Here is an 18423-nt window from a genome sequence, read left to right as displayed (position 1 = left end):
TACAGTAATTGCTGTTGCCTTCATTGTAAAGAGCAAAAAATAAACACACACAATAAACCCCCTTAATGGGCACTGATCCCACTGGCACTGATCTTGAGTAACTCTGAATAAAAGCAGATGGTAGCAAGCTGACTAGGCTGACCTGCTTTCCCCTTTCATGCAAACATTGCTTATATAAATGGGGGACACACACAAAAAATTAATGGGCTTGGGCAAGCCACCTAAGGACAGAGACTCCCCATGTACTTAATGCTTACATCAGCCTGAGGGCTGTTTCCAGTTAGCTCTTCTCTGGAGGGAGAAGTTTCTCACAAATTAGTGGTTCCACAGCTCTGAGCCCATGGTTTAATAAAAAAGAACTGATGTGTATCTAGAAAGTAAGCGTGCTTAGCTGGTCTGTGGCCTGTGTCTTGTGGTAGGTCACGGAAAATGATCAGAATAGTCTCTCCTGAACCTGCTACTCATTTATATACATATAATTGAGTCTGAAGTCCCTTTACACAGTATCTTCTGTCATAATGTTGTAAAGAGGCATTTGATTTTTATGGTCTTGTACTATTTTAATTCACATGCCTATTCGTTAGCAATGATGGCAAATGCATTTAAATTGAGATTCCTAGTTGTTCTAAACAATGTGCGTCAGTATGTCAATATAACAAGACGTGTTGTAAGAAATAGCATTGTCTTTTTCTTATTCAGCAGAGCATATGGTTGGAGTTACTACCTCCAGGAGTATGCTACAGCCTCTGCCAGAAATTACAGCCTGCAAAAGCAGATTCCTGAATAAGATATATTTACACGCCTCAGTCACTATTGTTTTCAGCCTGGTACATCAATGCCAGCTAAGCTGGAGTCAGGGACCATTCCAGCTCTCTCAGGTAGATGAGCTGCTGACTCTGTGTTAGTTCACTTGGCAGATGCACTACAGGATCTTCTAGGATGACCATCCTTAGTTGGATTAACAGTCATTTAAGTAGGCCTCTTATCTCACATTTCTTTTTTAGTGTGAAAGTTGCATTTCTTTTATAAAAGGCATCAGTATCAGACCAGAAAGTCTTGATGCCTTTGGGTGCTGCCAACATACTGCATGGATACTGTATGGTGACAGGTGAAAACAAGGAGTATTACAAACATGTATTTCAATTTGGAGAAACATATAGCACTGTGGTAGGAGAAATGTAGGCTTTCTGTCTTCAGTATGTGCTGAGTTTGTTTTATTTTTCTGGTTGGCAGGGAAGGCAGATGTTGCCCTTTATAATTCAGTGCCTTGTGCATGTCTGAGAGCAACACAACAGAAGGAACAGCTTCTGCTTTCCCCACTGTGTTGATTTTGGGGATCCTTTGGCAGAGGCAGCCGGACTCCCTTCAGCTCTACCTGTTCTTAAAGAGCTCTCGATTCAGCTTTTTTAAAGCACAACATAAAAACTGGAAAGAGCTGGCTGTGTGTGTGGCGAGTGGCTGGGTAGAAGAGAAATTACTAGGACAAGAGTGTATATGCAGAGTGGAGGTAGCTTAATGTGAGTGATGAATAACCCACAGATTGTGACTGTCTGCCCCCAAACCTCTTTTGTAAAGGAGATGGGGGATTTACAAAAGCTGTCAATCTCAGACATTAAACTTTTTTCTTTTTCTTTTTTAATGCATTGTAAATTTTTGCACTGCTATCAGGGGTGAGGCATAGCTGTAAAGTTATTAATAAAGCCTAACTGGCCAATAAAGATGGATATTTAGATGATTGGTGTCCACAGTCAAATTGTAATGTTATTTTTTAAATTTTACTGCTTATTATATTGTGAAAGGGCTCGACTTACAGGCAGTTTTCATGCTCATGAACAGTGTCATTACTAGGCACTTTATTTGCTTATTTTTCTAGATACTTTAGGAGTAAACAGACCTTCTACTTCATGCACTGAAGAGAGGCCAGGTTTTTCCAGCACCACCTTCTCAATACAGTGATACAAAGACTGCCTATAATTAAATATAAATATATGTTTCCAGTGCCCATGTGATTCATTTCTTAAGACTAGGAGCCCAGGAAACTTTCAAATAAGGCAACAGCATGGAGTAAATGTTATCTAGGATGTCTTCCAAATGAAGAATACTATTTAAATAATGGTAACGCTACTCTGATAACATGCTGATTTTGAGAAACGCAGTCTGCCAGTGTAGCTTTCTTCTTAAAAATAGGGTAAGGAATGGTGAGTGAAGATTAAAGTTGTCATGCGTGACCTGTTGCTCGCTGCTGAGGTTGCATATGGGACTGCACTTTGTCATAGTGCAAATGTGCAAATATAAAACTTGGTTAAAACACTTTTCATCTTCCATAAAACTAATTTTGAAAGTAAAATACAACAAATCTTCGTCTCTGAAATACTGCTTATAAATGTGCTTTTGGTGACAGCATTTGCAAGGAACAGTAGTAAATGATGGAGATGGGTTAAATTTTTTCTGTGGACTACTGTGTTCTGGTTTTCATCATGAATGCTGTCCTTTGGAAAAAAAAAAAAAAAACCCTACACCTAGAAAAACTTAATTTAGATTTAGAACCTTTGTATCTGTGTTGTCATTCTTCTCTAATCTGAAACTTACGTTTTGCTTTTAAAGAAGGAAGAACTGTTTTTAAGCACAGTTGTAAACAACCTGGGTGAAAGTTGTTGAGTGTGGCACAAAATATGTAGCAGTTTTGTAAAATGCATATTTTTTTTCCCCAATGCTTTGGCCGCAGGGAGGTAACTATTTCTTTTTGTGTATGGCATGACTTTGACTTTCTATTAACTCTTTCTTTTTTTAACGTCAGATAGGCATGTAGTTTTAATACAAAATAACAAATCATCAACCATATGCGAACAATGAAAATGTGTATCTCGCGTTTTCTGGGTCTGGTAGAATTACATTTATGTTTTGGCTCAAAATTATGCAATCAAAGCAGGTTAGACTTAATATGGGATGATCTGCTGACCTTCATCCTAACTCAGGTTGGTACAGTAAAGTAATAATCTCAGGGTTGCATATCGTGGCCTTGTTTTATACACTGTACATACTGCAAGAGTTAGGCAGAGCTGTGTGTGTTTAAAGACAGTATAACAGCTGCAATTTCTGTCCTTGTCAGGCCATTGTATCGTCAGTAGAAGTAAAAAGCATGGAATTTGCTGGCAGTTGCTTAATTTCTGGGGTTTTTTAGTTTGTTTTTATAATCCTAAAACCATAATTACAGATCTTGAGAAAATTGTTTTATTTACTTAGCAGCTGCCATTGTGCCCTGTTATGTAAATCAAAATTATAAATGGGAAATATTTACTAGTTTGAGTTACAGTGTAAATACACGATTAACTTCTTAAAAGTGCATGTTGCTTATTTCAGTAATTGGACCCGCTCCTAGAGACAGGCAAGCAGGGAGATTACACAGGGAATGCTTGTTTCTGAAGATGAAGCTTCCTTCCTGATTTAAAAAAAAAAGAAGGAGAAAAGAAAGGGGGGAGCAGTTTCCTGTTGGAGTCCTCAGTTTAACTAATGGAGACCGGGCAGTCGTGCCTCCCCCTGCTCCAGCTGGCCTTTACATGCCGTCCTTTGTGGAGGCGTTCTCTGACAAACGACGTCCAAAACCATTTTCACAAGAGCAACTGGGGTTTGCCTGTCCAGGCAGCCCTGGGATTTAAAGAGGTTTTTGCTGCTCTCTCATCTGCTTTTAAATGGAAGGCTACAACAGCCAGTATCTCTGAGGTTAAGGCTTGATAAAGGCTGCTCTGTTCCTGAGATTCGTAATCTTCTAGAAACGGCCTAATGAAGAGACTCAACCCCAAATTTCAGCTGTATGTAAAAAATGTGTTCTGACCTCGATATATATATGATGTGAAAAATGAATAATAGCAGCACTGCAAGCAAAAACTTCTCGGCTCCGATGTGACAACCCACCCCTTCATTGGAGGTTTCAAGAATTTGGCTGCGCTTTTGGAAATAAGCCTCATGATTCTGCCGGAGAGATGTTTTCGCTCAGACAGAGCACAGCACACAACGGCTTTGTTGGAGTGTTGGCTCTGTGCTTATGGCAGGAAACTGAAGTAAAACCTTACTTTTCTACCTACAATATGTGGTGGTTGTTTTGAATGCAGCCAAGGCTGCAATTTTTTTGAAGTAAAACCATGCTAACAGGCTTAAGAACCACAGCAGCTAAAAGCTAGAGCCACTTAAGATGACAATTAGGGTCTGACTCTATACTTCATTAATTCAGTAGGTTTTTTTACTTTCCTTAAGGACAAACTCCCTTGCTCTGTCTGTCCAGCGTGGGCTGTTAAATGAGAACCATACATTCAGTTCTTTAACCCAGCTGCTTTTTGCAAGTCTGCGTGGAAAGTGACGCACTTATAAAGAAGAGTAGGCTTCATGTGTACACATCATAGGTCCAAGTGATGTGTTTAGGAGATGTTTACATCATGCAACACCACTAGCTCGGAAATACATGAACTAGTCCTCAAGCAGTCTCCAGGGGCAATGAAGCTCAGGGGACGTGTGGTGGTGTGTTAAAACTGACGGGTCCCGGGATGATGGAATTTCATAAGGCATCCAGGACATCTGTATGTCACTGCATTTTGTAGACATACTTGCTTGGGTATCCGAGTATGTGACTGTCTTACAGAGCGTGCCATCCAACCGTTCACACTCGTGTAGAGCACTGCAGTGCAGAGCCTGCCAGAGGGAATATTTTGAAGTATATGAAAAGAAAGTTCAGATGTTTTTAGTCTGAGAGTGAAATTGCAGAAAGCCCTTAGAGGTCTGACTTATTGTGCAATCTCTGTAAGTAATTTGTAATCAAAATACCTTTGCACATGTCACTTTCATATTTCCTGTAATAAAACAGCAAGAGCAATTAAGATTCTGGACCATAATCTTCTACAAGCTTCTAAAAATGAATGGGTTGGGGATTTTTTGAATTATGGCTGAAATAGCCAATTTTTAAATTTTTGATTGCTTAAAAAAAGTTTGGTAATAGCTATTTTAATAGATTTTTAACTGTAGCCTGGCAAACAAAACCGTTAGGTGGTAACATAATTGATCTGAAGTTTACTTCTGAAAAAAATTAAGTAAGAAACCAGAAGAACTCTTCACAAAACTGGAAGACATCTGTAGTCTGGTAACCCAGCATGTGACCTACTGGGCTTTATGCATTTCAGATCAAGAAGAATCAGTAAATATACTGCCATATGCATGCAAATGTGTTTAATAAGACACTGTGTATCTACAATGTTGTTCTGATATGGTTCAGAAAGTTGTCTGTGGTCTTGGTATTCTTCAGGAAACATTAGATTAATATAGCTGCCTTTGTCATATAATTTTTTTCTTGTTTAAGTAGGTGTGTGAAGGCTGGTGCTACATAAATGAATTATACGGAAGACTTTGGAGGAAGAGGGGGCTTGTAAATGAGACTGAAATTAATGAATATAAGAATTAGAAATCAAAACTTTATGTTTAGTCTGAGGAGAAACAATTCCTTAAACCATAACCACATGGCTGTTTCTTGTTTGCATCAACTCTGGTTGACTGTTATTGTCTTCTGTTAATTCTCTGGGGCAGTGGCCTGACTTTGTTGAATGAGCCAATTGTTTTCCTTTGTGTTGCCCATCAAGTAAGTCCCCATCTGGTTTGTATCAGACTGTTTTCACAGCCAACAACTGCTGCCTTTTCTATATCCTGACACTTAAGGGCCCCATGCTATCAAAGCATTGCTGTGATAGCCTGTCTGGCTGGGCCCATACAGCTGTGCCTTGCAGCTTGAAACTATTACCCAAGTAATGGTAACTTAGAACTTGAACTGGCTCTTATTCCCATTGGTGTCGTGTGTACAGTGAACAGAATACATTTTTGTTGAACTCCGTGTTCAACAAAAAATTCTTTAAAGCTCTCATTTGAGTTTATATGATTGGTTAGTTTTTATTTTCCAGCAGCTTCCTGTATCTAGAGGCAGTTTTGTGTTCTTCTAAAACAAGACAAGCAATATTTATTTAAGGCGCTGTTGTTATTACTTACTTTTATGGTACATTAAAGCTCAATAAGTGAAAATTAAACAAGCAAATGATTCTTAATGAGGATTTTTCTTATCAGAGTTAGAATACACTTCCAGGAAACTTTCTGTGCGTGATAAAGGTAGGTTGTATGAATAATGCTACACCTTGGCTACTGCACTACTTGCTTTCCAGGCAGCTTTCTAAAAATACAGAGCAATGGACAATGAGTCTGCATTAACCTGTTTATTTCTCCTCTGAAGGAATAGGGAAGGATTGGATAACTCTGAAACCTGGGCAGTAAAACTATATCATGGTTTGCACTGCAGAACGACTGAGAGGCCCCGGGCATGATCCCGGCCCCTTTCTGCCAGGCTTCCTACATGGCAGGAGACAGTCCTGTGCTGAGAGACCTTGCAACATGTGCGTTCTCTCCCTCCAAGATTTAAAAAAGCCCCCAACATTGCATCAAATAACAGTGATATTCAAATGTTGTCTTGTGTAAAGAAAGATAATCTTTAAGCATTTGTTCTTTTCTGCTCTTGTGTAGGCTGTGTAACTCTCAGTGACAGAGTAATGATGAGGGGAAACATATTCCCCAACTTGTATGTGCCTTGAATTTTAAGTACATTCTGGACTCCGTTCTTTCATGATATTTAAGAGAGGGAGAGAAAGAAAATAACGGATAATGTTTTTAAGATTTCTGGTCTTACTGTGAGCATGTGCAAGAAACTCCTAGAAAGCAGATTGATTTATCTAATACTTGCAGAGTAAGTGTTCCTGAACTTGGGAGTGCATGTGTGTGTGTATATAATGTGAATGAATTTGCTTCAAGTAAAATACTGGGGAGCCATTAAATCCCATGAGACACATGAAAGAAGATTTTTTGTTTTTGCCTTTGTGCTTTTCCTACTGGTAGACACTGGGTATCATTATGGCAGATTAGGATTGTGCTAAATAATTGGGTTTATGTCACTGTCAGATATATGGAGGGTTTGCAAAAGCTGCTTTCTTAAGGAGCTTTCCATAATTGCTCTTCCTGTGAACCCTATATAACTTCAGGAATTGCAGCGTGTGCTCTAGAGCAGTGAATAGACCCAGGCGTCTGTGCCGTTCACCTGCACAAGTCGTGTCCCATCAGCACGCAGTAGCCCACACCTCTGCAAGGAAGCTGCTCCCACACGTGCCGACTGGATTTTCGTACACGCTCCTTGGCAGTGCAGATTTCCCTGTATTTTGGCCAGGAATATTTAAACCCAGACAACTGATAAATGATTTTCATTCAGGCAGCTTACAGGCTGTATTAATCATGCTCGTGGCCCAAAGCAATGAAGAAAGGTATTGATGAACTGAGTGCAAGCCAGGTTTGGCACCAACAGCTTGAACTGGGAAAAGTGAATGTCAAAGAGCTGCAATGCTTTCTAAAATAACTTGGCAGTAGATAGTAGAAGAAGTTGTCACCATCAGTTAATGTAGCCAGGGTTCAAAATTTCAACTTCTGTGTGTGTGTGTGTGTGTGTGCAGCTTCAGAGGTAAAGAACATCTGCCCAAATGAGACCCTAATGCAAACGAGTATGTTCAGTGTCTCAGAAGGCACTGCTTGACTGCTGCTCGAAGATTTGTGCAGTGTAGCTCCTGGGTTGCTAACAACAGTTGCTGGTTTCACTGTTGCTGCTGGGGAACTGTTGGTCGGTAGTGAAATCTCTAAGAAGCATAGTGTTGCTGGGAGCAGTCTGCAGTGTTTTCCACGCTTTTTATAGTGGTTAGCAGAAATGGAGGGGTGCATCATATTAAAATCAGTAGTGATGTGCCCAAGAAAGAGTTAAGAAGGTGGTGTAGTGTGATGAATATGCAGCATAGATGTAGAGCACTATGTTTCTGCAGTTCATTTATTCTACTGATTTAGAGATTTAGAGCTCAGATTCACCCAAGTATTGCAAAGGAATTTTGTTTTTACTCTTTCCCATGTAACAGGCCAAGGTTCTTGGATTGTATTTTTTTTTTTTTTTTTTTACAAGGAGGAATGCTTATCTCTATTGCACAAAGTTTAAACATTTTAGATTTTAACAAACTTTAAAATAGCACAGGATAAAAACATATATTTACTCTCAGACCTTCCAAGTTCCTGGTCCTGGGCATTAAATTGTAGAGGCAGTGTTACTTGTCATCACAGCGGGTACTCATTTCAAGAAGGCTTAGACAGTCTTTGGCAGAATAGGCTCTGGACACTTGCATAATGGTGGTCTCCCAGCAGATCTTCCAGTAAAGACATTTAATGTTTTCCTTATTTGAACATATGCTTGCTTATGTAGATTACTACAGTATTCTTTCTGAGCTAATAGAAAAATTGCTTGCCTCTATAAACTTCCTAGAATTGCTTATTTCTAATACATTTTTCAAAGTTAATTGATATGCACAAATGGTAAGACCTTCAGTGGCCATCTTCTGCTGTTAAACAAATGTCTTGAAAGGAGGTCTTTTTAACAAGTTTGTCAGTATGTGTGCTAGAAATGTGCATAGAGACATCCCAGTGTTTATTAGAACGCATCACTGGAAAATGCTAACTGTGTAGGGCTGGTTTTGTTCTGTCTTGTTTTGTTTTTTTCTGGGGAAAATATTCATCATCTCCTTTTTAAAAGGCGTAATTATGAAAATCGAGTAATTGTGCTGTAGGTATAAGCATTTTAATATGCCAGATCTTTGTAATGGTAGTGCAGTAATAGGAGTTTTGGCAAACTGTCTCCATATGGAGAATCCCATGACTTTGTAAGTGAAAATCATCAAAACAAATGCATAGGGTCATGTGAGTATTTAAGTATTCAGAACAGAGAAACACAGCTATTTTGTTTGTGGCCGTCTAGAAAAACACTTGTTGTTTGAACAGTTTTTTCATGCTGAATATATCTTATTTAATTTTTTTATTATAAGAATGCGTTTAGTGAGTCCATTACATGTGAAGAGTAACGTGCAATGAGAAAATTCTGCCTTGCAGCACTGCCCTTCAGTTAGTGCAGTACAGAAAGTTTTCTGTTTTCTTCCTGATGCCCATCCCCTAGCTTTCATTCAAATCTGGGTGCAGATTGCTGCCATGGCTGGAGGGGATGTAACCTCCTTGCCCAGGAAATCTTCTTGTCTGTTTGAGGGAGCTCATCAAGGTCTCCCATCACACTCTTAAGTGATAGAAAGTACCTTGTGACTTCGCACACTGATTCACTGAAAGTTGTCCTCTTAACATTCCTAACAAATTTTTTATAGTCATGTAGCTGAGGAGTTAATAGGGCTGGATAGCATGCGATGCTTAGTAAGCATATGCAGTGCAAGCATTGCTGTGGATAACGTGCTCAGTCTTGACCTGCAACATACTGAACGTGTCTGATAAGTAGAGATTGTCATATGTGCATCCCAAGTGATACGGACAACCACGCATCAAAGACTACGTAAAAGCAGCATGTTGGTAACTGTTGGTAACTTAACTGCGTGGGCCAAATTGATCTGAAGGCAGGATGGGACTCCAGAGTAACCCAATATGTATCCTGGCCAGTAGGCTAACATATAAAAGAACATCATTTGCTTAGGGGATCCCCTTACTGGGACGCCCATCTTCATTTTAAGTGTCAACTGGAAAGATGTTCATCTTCAAACACACTGCAACCCTTATTTATGATGAAACATCACTGAATTTGTTTGTTCAACTTTAATTATTTGTGTAAATATTTTTTAATTATTTTAAAATAAAAACAGGCCATGTAACTTTTAAGAATTAAAAAGATGATTTGATTTTTTTAAATTTTTTTTTTTTACTTGCCACTCCCCATGTAGGCTAAGAATACTATTATGTCTAGCACTGTGGTATGATGTAGATAAGCTGGAGGCAGTATTGCTGCAATTAATATTGTTAAGATATGAGGTCTCTGTGGAGCCAGTCCTGCTGCTAGGATTGCAGTGAACAATTCTGCATCCTGAGGGAACTCTGCATAACTTTATCTTAGAATTTAGTGTGAATTCCCACTATGGATCATTTGAGTTGGTTTGTTGGGGTTTTTTTGAGCTTCTTTATTTTGCTTCAGATACTGGCATTAAAATATCTCTTGGATCCCCAAACATGAAGGTGTGAATAACAGAGCTGAATATATTATAGAAGCATACTTTTAAAATTACCTTCCTGTCCACTTGCCTGTTAGATCTTGCAGAAATGAGAAAAAGATTGGTATGTAGGTGACACTTAGTTTTACTGAAGAAATAAAATATTAATTACACAATTAGATATGCAGTTTTTAATTATCACTTGTCAGATTCTCCTGATTCCACCAGCTGTTTACCTAGGTTGTCTCTTGTGGATTTAGAAATTACTCATCCCCCCAGCCCTTGCACAAGATACACATTTTCCTGGTGTTTTTCAAGGACTCTGGACCAGTAATGAACCACTCCTTCTCCTTTTTTATTTTGAAATAAAAGCTGCTGGTTCAAGGTTTACCGCAGACTCCTCATCTCAGTTCGCCTCGAGAAAATGGTTGCAGTCAAGAAACAGCAGTGCTTAAAAGTTAAGAAAAGACTATTTGTTTCTAGCCAATTGCACATCCAAAAATCACAGGCATCTGTACAGAAAAATCAAACTGACTTTTAATATTTCTTCTTAGTATTAATAATTGTTGTAGTTATTTGGAAAGATCATTACACATCTTTTGGAAGTGATTTGCTGGGAAGCAACAGCAAGAGTTGTGGCCAGGGAACGAACTTGTTAAGCAATGAGATATTCTACAGAGCAAAATATGCCAGACCTAAAGAAGCGGAGCAGATTTTAGGCACCAAAAGGAAATATTTATTTAGTAAACTCTGCAATCTCATTCCTAGATGTTTTTGGAGCTGCTTTCTGTCTGCCCTTCCCTACCGGTCTCTGTGTTAGGATTTTGAAAAATCTGGTTCTAGTTTATTTTATGTATTCCTAGTTTTTGTTCTGTTTAGTGTTGCTATTGGTGGGAATATAACATGTTTTGGAAAAACACTGAACCTTGAACTCAGATGTGAGAGGAGGAAAAATAATTTTCAAATATTCTGCTTTGAAAATTTGTTAGCTGCTTAGCCTGCATCCCACCCTCCTTTACTGACTCGGGATCTGAATTTATTTTCTTTCAGAAATATTTATAGCTAGGATATACATTAGGGTTTAAACAAACAAACAAAAAGAAAAGCGTGTGTGTGTATGCATGTTTATTTTCTGTGTGCTTGTATGCAGAGTTTCTGTAAGTACATTACACCATGGGAAGGTGGAATTTGCCAAGTTTAGGTCAAAACTTGAACTGAACTCATACTATATAGTTTTCTGTCTCTGCTGGTGTCTGTGGCCCACTTATGGAGGTTTATGAGTTGGCTGAAGCCTTTGAGAATGAAACCATGTTTTTTCAGCTCAAGCAGTAGACTCATGCTTTTAAATCCAGACATTTTTGGCTCAGGTCCTACAGATGTCAGTCCATTTCTGTAAAACAACTGAAGTGTTTTAATTGTAAATCTATCCCTTTCATGTAACTCAGCCCTAGAAATTTGGCCTAAGTTTGCCTAGATTCTTTTCTGTTTGTCATGAAACCGGCTAAGTTAGGGGCAGTCTCTTTCTGAGTTACGAAAACAGAACTGCATGCATTTGCAGAGCATCTTGTTCTTGCTTTTTGTATTTCTAACGTAGTGGCGGGCGGTCTGACCTGCAGGCAGGGGCCCTATGCTTAGCAAAGCATTTACAGAGTCTGTGCCCTAAAAAGCACACATGCTTAAGCATTTTTGCTTCATTTCTGGCAGAGCTGAGAAGGGACACCTTCTCCACAGTAACATAAATATGCATACGGATTCAAGGTGGCCAAGGTTAGAAAAGTGGAGGAGCTATAATTTCTAATGAATGGAGAATAATTTTGTCCAAACAATTGGATTATTTGAGAAACTGTTGATGGTCCTGATTATTCCTGAGAATGTTGTATTCTTTACCATCTCGAGGCCATGTGACTAGTTCCTTACCATACCCACTTTAAACTGTATAAGCCATTAAATTCCAGAAGCATTGAATTAATAGCTGGGTATAGCTAGACATGAGTCTGAACTGGAAATACTATATATAATTATAATTAGTAACATGACTGACATTGCAGTGTATTTTCTCCTTTCAGTGTAGCCTTCAGAATTGCTTACATCAAAATATGGATGTTTCTTATCAGTATACGTTAGCCCAGCAAGTCTGGAATAATTTTGATTTTGCTAAAAATGCTGCTTCTTGGGTTGCTATATTTGGTAACTTGCCTGTATAACCACGTACGAAAATGAGAGAATTTTTCTTTGGTACCATACAGATATCCATGGAGACACAGATCGGACACCCACTGGCACAAATACATATCTCACATCTTTACTTACAGGTAAGAGGGGCAGATAAAGTGTTTCTACTGATAGTGGTTCTGTTACCTTTGGACTTGTAGGTATTCTACTTTACTTTACAGTCATTACTATAAAGAATTTCTGACAACTCTGTTTCCCTGCTAATGGTCTTTGTAACTATATCCTAGATGTAAATCTTTTTTTTGTAGGGAAAGAGCAAAATGGGGAAATGACTCAGAAAAAAAAATTAAAAAAAAGGAACTTTCACTGAAGATTTTAAGATGCTGAGTTACAGATCTGCAGGTGCTGTGCTATCCCTAGTGCTCTGAACACTTGAGATAATGCCATCTGGAGGAAGTTATTTGTTGGGACAGGACAGTGTTTTAAACTTTGAAGTCAGTAATAAACAAAGTGAAGCAGCTGGAATCTGGCAGAAGAAGAAACAAGCCATTCATATCAACCCGTGCTATTAAAGGAATGAGAGCGCTGCACTGGAGTTGTTTTTACATACGCTTGGAAGTTTATTCTTGCTCTAGAAGTTAGCTGCTTCAGTTGTTAAATTAGAGAGTAGAGGGAGGGTTGCTGGGGGGTGATGTTTGTTTTTAAATTTTAGGAAGTAATATGTAGGTAATTGCAGTAATTATGATTCTGGTTTTATACTGAAACAATAACCTGGGTCCTGATCCTTCAAACCCCTCCCTATTTATTGTCTTGAAGATAGCTCTTTTCACTTACAAGATATGGGTCTGGTTTACATCCGGATAGATTAAAAATAGAAGTTTTATTTAATGTATGTACACCGACTTGAAGGAGTTAAAGCACGTGGTTTTTATTTGGCTTAAAAGTCAGACTTGTTTAGTCTTTTTATTTTGCCAAATAGAAAAATTTAAAAAGAAAGATTTAGACATTTTTCTTTGTTCTTATTGTTGCCATATGGTATTAGTAACCAAACCTCCCTTCAGTGTGTTTAATTCCTTTTCCATTTGGCATACATTCACGATACACTTGTATATAGCATACTCTCTGTGTGACGGTACCTCTTAGAGAAAAACTCCCTTCACAGGTCACCGGATGGTTGACACACCATTAATTTTTATGTTTCTGTTAAACAAAGATCTGGAAATTTAGTACTGTACATGAATTTGTTATAGATTGCCAAGAACAGGAAAAATCTCTAATCTGAAATCTGACCTTTTCCATCAGTGGGTCACCAAGATGTTTTCAGTCACTGTTGAGTTTCTACCAGTCAAGCACCCTTACACACTTACTAAGAGTGTCAGTTTTCACAGTTTATATGAATGTATTCTATTAGACAGTGACAATGAATTTGGAGAACTGGAGGTCACCTCAGGTCACATGTTCCAGTTATTGGATTTTAACAAGGAAAATTTTTATAAATACATCTAAGCACATGATTACAAAATTGTACTGAGTACTTCCAGAGCCTCGAAAGAGGGAAAAAAGCTGTGAAGATTACCTGCCTTCCTGCCCTGCCCTGCTTTGTAAATGGAGGAATTTTCCATTCCATTTTTATGGCATATCAGAAGATTATAAGCACCATTGCAATTTGCATATTTGTGGCGGTGAAGAGCTCAATGTTTAAGAGGAAACCATCTTAGCATTGGTTATAAGCTGTTCTCTGATGGGGGGGGGGGGGAGGGGGGGAAGAAATAAAATGGAATATCCCATTGTTAAAGAAGGAGCTGGCCAGGGACTATACAAACATTATCACTGATGAACAGCAAAAGGCAGATCCTGACATCAGTAAATATGTATGCCTAAAAACATATATGTGAGCAGGAATACAAACATTTAAACCTGTGTGCTTCTTTTTGTGTATTTATTCACATACCCATCTCTAGACGTATATATGAATGTGTTTTATGCACTGTGCGTGCACGAGGTTAGATTAAGCAAGAGGTGATAATGTTAAAGCACATGTGAGAACAACTTAGTAGTTGTATCTTTGGGCCAATGTAGAGTTTCAGGACTAGCAGCTTTCTGTCCTGGAAAGTTACAGTCATGGAGCAGAATCCCCCATGTAGCTGAAATAGGATATCTGTACTTTTTTTACAGTTAGAATGCTGAAAATCCAGGTTCTGTATTTTCTACATGCATCTAACAAAGTCAAAGACTTAAGATTTCTGTCTTTAAAAAAGACAAATGTTTACTTTGGGTATTTTTAAGGCTATTTACATAACTCAGGACCTGGTAACTTTTCTGTTGAGCAAGTAGATGGAATTACTCTTTTAATTTTTCTGTCCTTTTAGCATTTTATATCTATCATAAAATTGAACTATAGTATGTCTGTAAAATATATTAGAGTATGTGTTACGAAGAATGTAGACTAATATGATACTTTCTTTCAGCACCCCAGAATCAAATACTCGGGAAGTTACTATAGAGCCTTGGGATAAGGGAATATTCTTTTTTTTTCCCTCCATTTTTTCTTTTTTCTTTTCTTTTTTTTTTTTTTTTAACAAACCTGAAAACAGCTGTTGAAACAATGACATCATGGAATGTGACATGACTGTGGAAATTATTAACAAAGTCAAGCTTTGAAAGCATCAAACTACATATAGTGTTGGAGAGTTGCTTTAGCGTCTAGGATGACTTACAAAGTTTCCTCGGGCATTACACATTCATATCTTTACTGTGTGTCAGCTTCACGTCTAACCAAATAAACACTTTGCATTTCTTCAGTTCCCCTTCTGAATAACCTATTTTTATCACACAAACATGGCTACAGACTAAGCTCATGGAAGTACTTCTGGAAAAACAAAACACATATATTGCTTGCACGTCTTTGTGGTGTTACCATAAATGTGCTTTCAAATCATGTTCAGAACACGTAGGATTTCTCATGTCTTCTTACTGCTCGTGTGTTAGGTTTGCTCAGGTCCACGCCAACCCAAACGTTGGCAGCTGTGCTTTGTAGAGGAGTTTGGGCTGGAGGTGATGAAAGCTGTCCAACTACTGAGGATAGTCTAGTGAAACTATGGACAACACTTCTTGCAAAGTGCGTAAGCAGCTGTGGCAAGCAGGTGACCTGTTGATTCCCTGGGGGCACAAAAAAATGCTCTTGTGCTCTTGCTACCTCTCCAGAGCCCTGCCTTCCCGGGGGGCAGGAGGCTTGGCTGGCACAGGTTGCTCCAAGTACTGGCTTTACTGTCTTTGGCCTCGTTCGTGTTTGACATCCTAGGCTCTTGGCTGCTGTTCTAGCATGAAAAACACCGGATGAAATTCTATTTTAGCAGTGGGGTTTTGTTGTTTTAATTAGCCTTTTGAAGCATGCTTTGCTACAAGTCAGATGAAAGCAGATTACTACTACAGTGACATAGTAGATAATTAACTGGGGTGAAAGAAAGCCTAACTTCTTGGGTTTATTGGGAAAATAGTGTTTTAATTACCTAGTCTATCACAGAGGAAGGGAGAATTGTTATAGCTTATTGGAATAAGAACAAACTCCAAGAGAGCCTTTGCTGTTGTACACAGACTTATATGTGTTTGTTTTGCTTGTAGCTGCTGCACTTAAAATAAATGTCCCAAGGGCAGCTGAAATCTCAAAATGCTCTTTCTGTAGTTTTGTGAATGTTGTACCATTCATCCGGTGCCATTTCTCCTGTTCTCCTTCACTCCGTGTCTGTAGCCTGATTCATGTCTTGCTCCCGCTGCTCCCTGTATTGATTCATCTTGTCTCCTTCCTCTGGCTAAATATAGTAACTTTTGCCCATGACCCCTCTCCCTTCCCATCTCTGGTGTCTGGCTGCAGGTTGTTTTCTACCCCTCCCGTGGTTCCCAGACGGGAGAACTTTTCAGCACTGCGGTGATCTTTCACAGCTGCTCAGCAGCCAGTGGTGCTGGAAGCTCTGCACGACGCGTCTCTCTTCCTTGCAGGGGCTGCTGGCACGGCGGTGGCTGGGCTGTGCGGGGGCTTGTCCCTCTCCCATGTTTTGCAGGGTCAGATCGTAAGACTGGGAAGTGGCAAGGAGCCATCTCAGGCTTGCTGGAAGATGAACGTGGCTTGTAAAGTCCTGCAAGCCACATCTCCAAGGGGGAGGCTGTGCACATTTTCTCTGGAGTCTGTTAGAGGATGAAAGAAGGGAGATAACCACAAAGGAGTAGCAAGAAGGACCCTTAATGAGTTAAGGAAATGGGTTGGAGATAGGGAAGAGCTAAAACAACTTCTCACTTGTGTTTTGGACAGCTGAAGCATTGATAGGGTGTTTTTCTCCGTAGGACTTGTAGCCAATGGCTTCAACTTGTATTGCTTTGATTTTTATGATTGTACATGGATATGTGGTCTTGAACAATCTGAATGTTTTCTAAGGGTTCGATGCAAACAGACATACACATATAGATGGAATTTAGAAATACTGTTAGTATCTATGGATCTCATTTCATTTATGTGGAAAACGCCAGTATACATATTTGAAGTTTATATATGTATGTGTGCGTGTGTGTGTATCTGTATGTATATACAACCCAGTCTATATATGCAAATAAATTAATCCCTTTGTTACCTGATAAAGAGAACCGTGATGGCTAAAACAGCACTCTTTGAAATGCCTCAAAGCTGTCGACAGTAAGGATGTCTGTGTCTTTGTATTTCCATGGAGTGATGCAATATGGAGATTACTTCAGTACAGTTTAGTTGTTTGTCATAGACAGCAAATAATGTGTTTTGTTCTGCTTTTTTTATTTTATTTTTTTTTTAGGAGAGGATGCTGCCCCACGTTTAAATTCACATGTTTCTGCGGCAAAGGTGTCAGTGAAGCTGCCTTCCATGAACATAGATAACCAAGAACAGAGTATGAGTAGTATACATGGCGATTCAGATTCTTCAGGGACAGATACATTTTAAAGCTTGTGGCTTTTTATGACAGTCGCTGTCTGAAGATTTTTGTCATTGGTACATTTGTTTGCCTAGTGTGATAGTCTGGGTGTTTCATCCAAATACCAGTCTTTCACTACTGTTTATTTTCTACTACTTTTCTTATAATTTTGTTATGATTATAAATTTAGGCAATGATTCTGTTTGTGACTATATCAGGTATTTTTAAGCAAATAATGATTCTGAAAGAATTGCATTTTGTGAGCTTAAGTCAATAAAGGCAATTTAAATATTTATTGTACGTACTCTCATTTGTGTGTTTCTGTCAGAATGAGGCTGTTGAGGCACTGGAACAGGTTGTCCAGAGAAGTTGTGGATGCCCCATCCCTGGAAGTGTTCAAGGCCAGGCTGGATGGGGCTTTGAGCAACCTGGTCTAGTGGAAGGTGTCCCTGCCCATGGCAGGGGGTTGGAACTAGATGGTCTTTAAGGTGCCTTCCAACCCAAACCGTTCTGTGATTCTCTGAACGTGGAGGTGATTAATATTAAAATCCATGGCAAAAGTTTGTCTCGCTCATGGAAAAAAATGTTTGGGTCAATATAACGTCAAAATGTTGAGCCAAAGGGAAATACATTTGAAACTAAAGTCTGCAAGAAAATTGTGTTTCTAGGTATCTTCAGAGCTTGTTCATTCTTAAAAGACTGCTATCACAAGACAGTAATTCAAAATTGTATGTAAAAGAGACCATTAGACTTTGTATTGTTGTGATGACGAATTTCTTCTTTTAGAACTACAAGAATTTTTCAGCATTTTGATGTTTGTTTCCCTAAAGACTTTTTCCCATCTTGAAACATGTCTGAATGAGAGATTGTGTGGGTAAGGTTATTTGTTTATATTTTTAATGTAAATTTCTCCTTCTCATGAGACAGAGCTAGTTGCTGCAGTCTCAACCCTTCAGAAGCGTGATAATGTCTAGTCACCCTTGCAGGGACTGCTCAGATTTTATTGCCTCAATCAGGACAACATGGTCGATCCAGCAGTGGCTGGGGAGGAAGGTAGGATTGTCTGCCCCAAGCAGCATCAAAGTGAAACAAAAAAAGAGGAATTCAGACATGTTCCAGTAGGAAAACTAAGAAAGGAGCTCTTTTCCAAGCAGGGCAAACACTGCTTTGCTCTGTTGCTCATCCAGTCTTTTCAGGGGATGTCTGTGGAAAAGAGGAGATACTGTGGCACTTACAAA

The 18423-nt window shown here is 39.0% G+C and overlaps 1 protein-coding gene across 9 annotated transcripts in view; it reads left to right on the top strand.

Moving 5' to 3' along the window:
- KIAA0586 (KIAA0586 ortholog) overlaps positions 1-17437 on the top strand; it is a 73736-nt gene extending 56299 nt beyond the window's left edge. For 7 of the 9 annotated variants that reach the window (XM_052783505.1, XM_052783500.1, XM_052783498.1 and 4 more), the window contains 2 exons: positions 12326-12391; positions 17069-17437. In XM_052783505.1, coding sequence (XP_052639465.1) covers positions 12326-12391; positions 17069-17214 — 212 coding nt within the window. In that variant the 3' untranslated portion in view covers positions 17215-17437. The remainder of the gene's footprint in view (positions 1-12325; positions 12392-17068) is intronic. The other 2 variants (XM_052783504.1, XM_052783503.1) reach the window with 1 other exon arrangement.
- The last annotated feature ends 986 nt before the right edge of the window (positions 17438-18423 follow it).

The sequence above is a fragment of the Harpia harpyja genome, chromosome 3, assembly GCF_026419915.1.
Source record: "Harpia harpyja isolate bHarHar1 chromosome 3, bHarHar1 primary haplotype, whole genome shotgun sequence".
In the NCBI taxonomy this organism is placed as follows: Eukaryota; Metazoa; Chordata; class Aves; order Accipitriformes; family Accipitridae; genus Harpia; species Harpia harpyja.
This window is presented reverse-complemented; position numbering and strand designations above follow the sequence as displayed.